Source organism: Manacus vitellinus, unplaced genomic scaffold, assembly GCF_001715985.3.
Source record: "Manacus vitellinus isolate BGI_N305 unplaced genomic scaffold, ASM171598v3 scaffold_61_pilon, whole genome shotgun sequence".
Lineage (NCBI taxonomy): Eukaryota > Metazoa > Chordata > Aves > Passeriformes > Pipridae > Manacus > Manacus vitellinus.
Genome location: NW_021940696.1, coordinates 2,744,862 through 2,747,767, shown reverse-complemented (window position 1 = coordinate 2,747,767; position 2,906 = coordinate 2,744,862). Strand labels below are relative to the sequence as shown.

Below are 2,906 nucleotides of genomic sequence, written 5' to 3'. Positions count from 1 at the left end.
TAAATCTTCACTTTTCCAGTGGGAAGCCATTCCCTGTGTGCTGTCCCTCCATGCCTTGTCCCCAGTCCCTCTCCAGCTCTCCTGGAGCCCCTTCAGGCCCTGCCAGGGGCTCTCAGCTCTCCCTGGAGCCTTCTCTTCTCCAGGGGAACCCCCCCAGCTCTCCCAGCCTGGCTCCAGAGCAGAGGGGCTCCAGAATCCTGGAATGGGTTGGGTGGGAAGGAACCTTAAAGCCCACCCAGTGCCATCCCAGCCTGGCTCCAGAGCAGAGGGGCTCCAGCCCCAGGAGCATTTCCAGGGCCTCCTCTGGACTCTCTCCAGCAGCTCCATGTCAGGTCATGGCCAGGATATGAAACCCTCCTCCTGCAACTCCCACCTCTTGCTAGTAGAGCTCTGCACGTGGAAGGGAAGGAGGATCCTTCCATCCAGTAAAAATCCTGAAGGGAAGAAGCATCCCTGCATCCAGTAAAACCCTTGGTGTCAATTTTTCTGCCTCTACCAAGCTGGAAACGATTCTGAGTGCAAGAAAACAAAAGCACCAACTCGCAGTTTCTGGCAAATACAGTTGGTTTTCAACCTCACACGTACACAGGGATAAAACCAGCATCAAAGCACCTTGGGATGGGGAGAGAGGAGGGTAAACACGCGGAATATTTTGCAGGCTTTTAAAAAACAACAAAAAAAATAGCGTTATTTGTATGTAAACTCCCAGGAGAAGCAAGAAAAACAAAGCCCCGAAACCAGGAGCCGAAACTCGTTAAGGCACAAAAATCCAACACCCCCCCCCCCAGAGCCTTCCTGACAACACATCCCTGGAATCACGGGATTCACAGTCTGGGGGAGGGCCAAGGGGAGGTCAGAGATGTTCTAGGAGGCCCTGACCCAACGAGGAGTGGACACCACCACCTTTCTTGAGACAACCAGGTTCATTTCTTTCCCACAACTCCAGAAGCTTTTCGGAGGAAACGGCTCCCTCAGTTTTCCTACAGCTGTGGTTGTCCTGGGCTGTTTTCCCTGGAAGTGTCCAAGGCCAGGTTGAAAGGGGCTTGGAGCAACCTGGGCTAGTGGAAGGTTGCCCAAGTGCCCATCCACCATGGCAGAGGGTGGCACTGGATGACTTTTAAGCTCCTTTCCAACCCAAACCATTCCATGACCTTCCCCTCCACGAGGTAGTTTTGAAGACAGGACCAGCCCTTGGAAGATACCACCGCTCCAAGGAGGCCACCAGCCACTTCCAGCCTGGCCAGGGTTTATCCAAACAGCTGAACAACAGGAACAGTTGAGGAAAAGAATTTATATTTTAAACCTCTGAGCTCTCTGAGTGCAAAGAACCCCGGGTGTGAATGTCCTACCTCAGGTGAAGGTCCTCCGAGAACTTCAGGCAGGCATAGATGAATTCCTTGATCTGATTGTAAACTTTAGGCACAAACTCGGAGAAGGGGAACTTCTTTGGAAAGGGTTGCTGTAAAAAAACACAGGAGAGAATTCCATGCAAGAGCAGCCATCCACCAGGAGACAAACGACTGCTTTTCCAGCAGCGTGTTCCCAGCAGTCAGATCGATTCCAGGATTTAGCCAAAGAGACAACAAGGCATTTCTGGGGTGTTGGATAAACACTTCAGCCCAGTGAAAGGTCACAGAATCACTTACAAATGGAGTGCAGGAGGGGTTTGGAGCCTGGAAGGAGATTTGCAGCTCTGAGGGAGCAGGCAGAAAACAGGACCCTCATTTCCTCTCCCAAATCCCTCCCTTAGAGGAAAACACCCCCTGGGAGAACTCCCTGACGCTTCTCTCCCCCCATGCACGAGGTGTTTTGCTTGGTCACCTCCCCCAGGTGCTGCCCAAGGTGAGAATTTGCTTAAAACACCAAAACCCAACAGGAAACAGGTTTTCCTACCCCAAATTTCCCATCCAGCACTTCCTTGCAGCAGAGGGAGGTGCAGTGACACAGTCAGACCCTGGACCCCGTGACTTAATTTTGGGGGAAGGACAAAGACTTCCTGAAATCTGGATCAGACCCCCTCCAATTCCTAATGAAGTTCCCCAGGGATGGAGTTTCCTGGGTGCCAGAAGGCCAAGCAGGATTTAAGGGGCACTGGCTCCATCAGACTTGGATACACATCGGTTTTGGGAGCAGGTACTTGTAGAAAAGCCAAGATACACCACCCTGTTGGGCTCTTTTTCTTTAAATATGAGATTAAGACAAATAAAAGTCAAGAACATGGTTCATAAAATGGGAATAATACCAGTGCAAGTGGATATTTTTAGTCTCCTGTGCGTTGCAAGGACTGCTCAGCTGATTGCACACCCTGATATGAAAACAAAAGCATCTAGGTTTTCCTCATCCACACCCGGAGAAATGCAACACATGGAAGGGATATTTGCTCTGTTCCCTGGTGCTGCTTTCTTTTTTTGCTGTTTATTTGGTGTGGGGAGGTGGATTTGGGTGATTTTTGATGCTCCCATTTGCAGTTCTCCACATCCCTGCTGAGGGTGTGGGGTTTTCCTGCATCAGCGGCCACACGAGGCCGTTTTCCCCATTCCAAGACTCATTCCAAGACTCACCTTTTCAAGTTCAGCGTCCTGGAATGGGAACTGTCCAACTATTTTCTTATAAAGTTCTTCATTTGACACCGGGATGGGGCTGTAGTTGTCTGAGTCAAGTATATTTCTAGGAAAAGGAAAGAAAAGTCAGGAAGAAAGCTCTGGCAGGAGAGGACCCACAGCTCTGCCGGGTCAGGAAGCTCCCAGGAGGAGGTGCCAGTCCAAGATGGGATCCCACAAACCCACAGGAGCAGCACAGGGATGTGCCACTGATGTCCCGAGACACCCACAGCTTGGTGATGGAGCAAGGGCACAGTATCATGGAATCATGGAATGGTTTGGGTTGGGAGGGACCTTAAAGATCAT

General features: G+C 50.9%; 1 protein-coding gene across 1 annotated transcript in view; it reads right to left on the bottom strand.

Moving 5' to 3' along the window:
* The window catches only part of LOC103765063 (exocyst complex component 6B), a gene marked incomplete at its 3' end in the record, with an annotated part of 60,803 nt that overhangs the window by 8,434 nt on the left and 49,463 nt on the right, over positions 1-2,906 (bottom strand). The window contains exons 7-8 of the mRNA XM_029963724.1: positions 2,562-2,667; positions 1,350-1,459 (exon numbers count right to left, since the gene is read on the bottom strand). Of these exons, the coding sequence (XP_029819584.1) occupies positions 1,350-1,459; positions 2,562-2,667 (216 nt within the window). The remainder of the gene's footprint in view (positions 1-1,349; positions 1,460-2,561; positions 2,668-2,906) is intronic.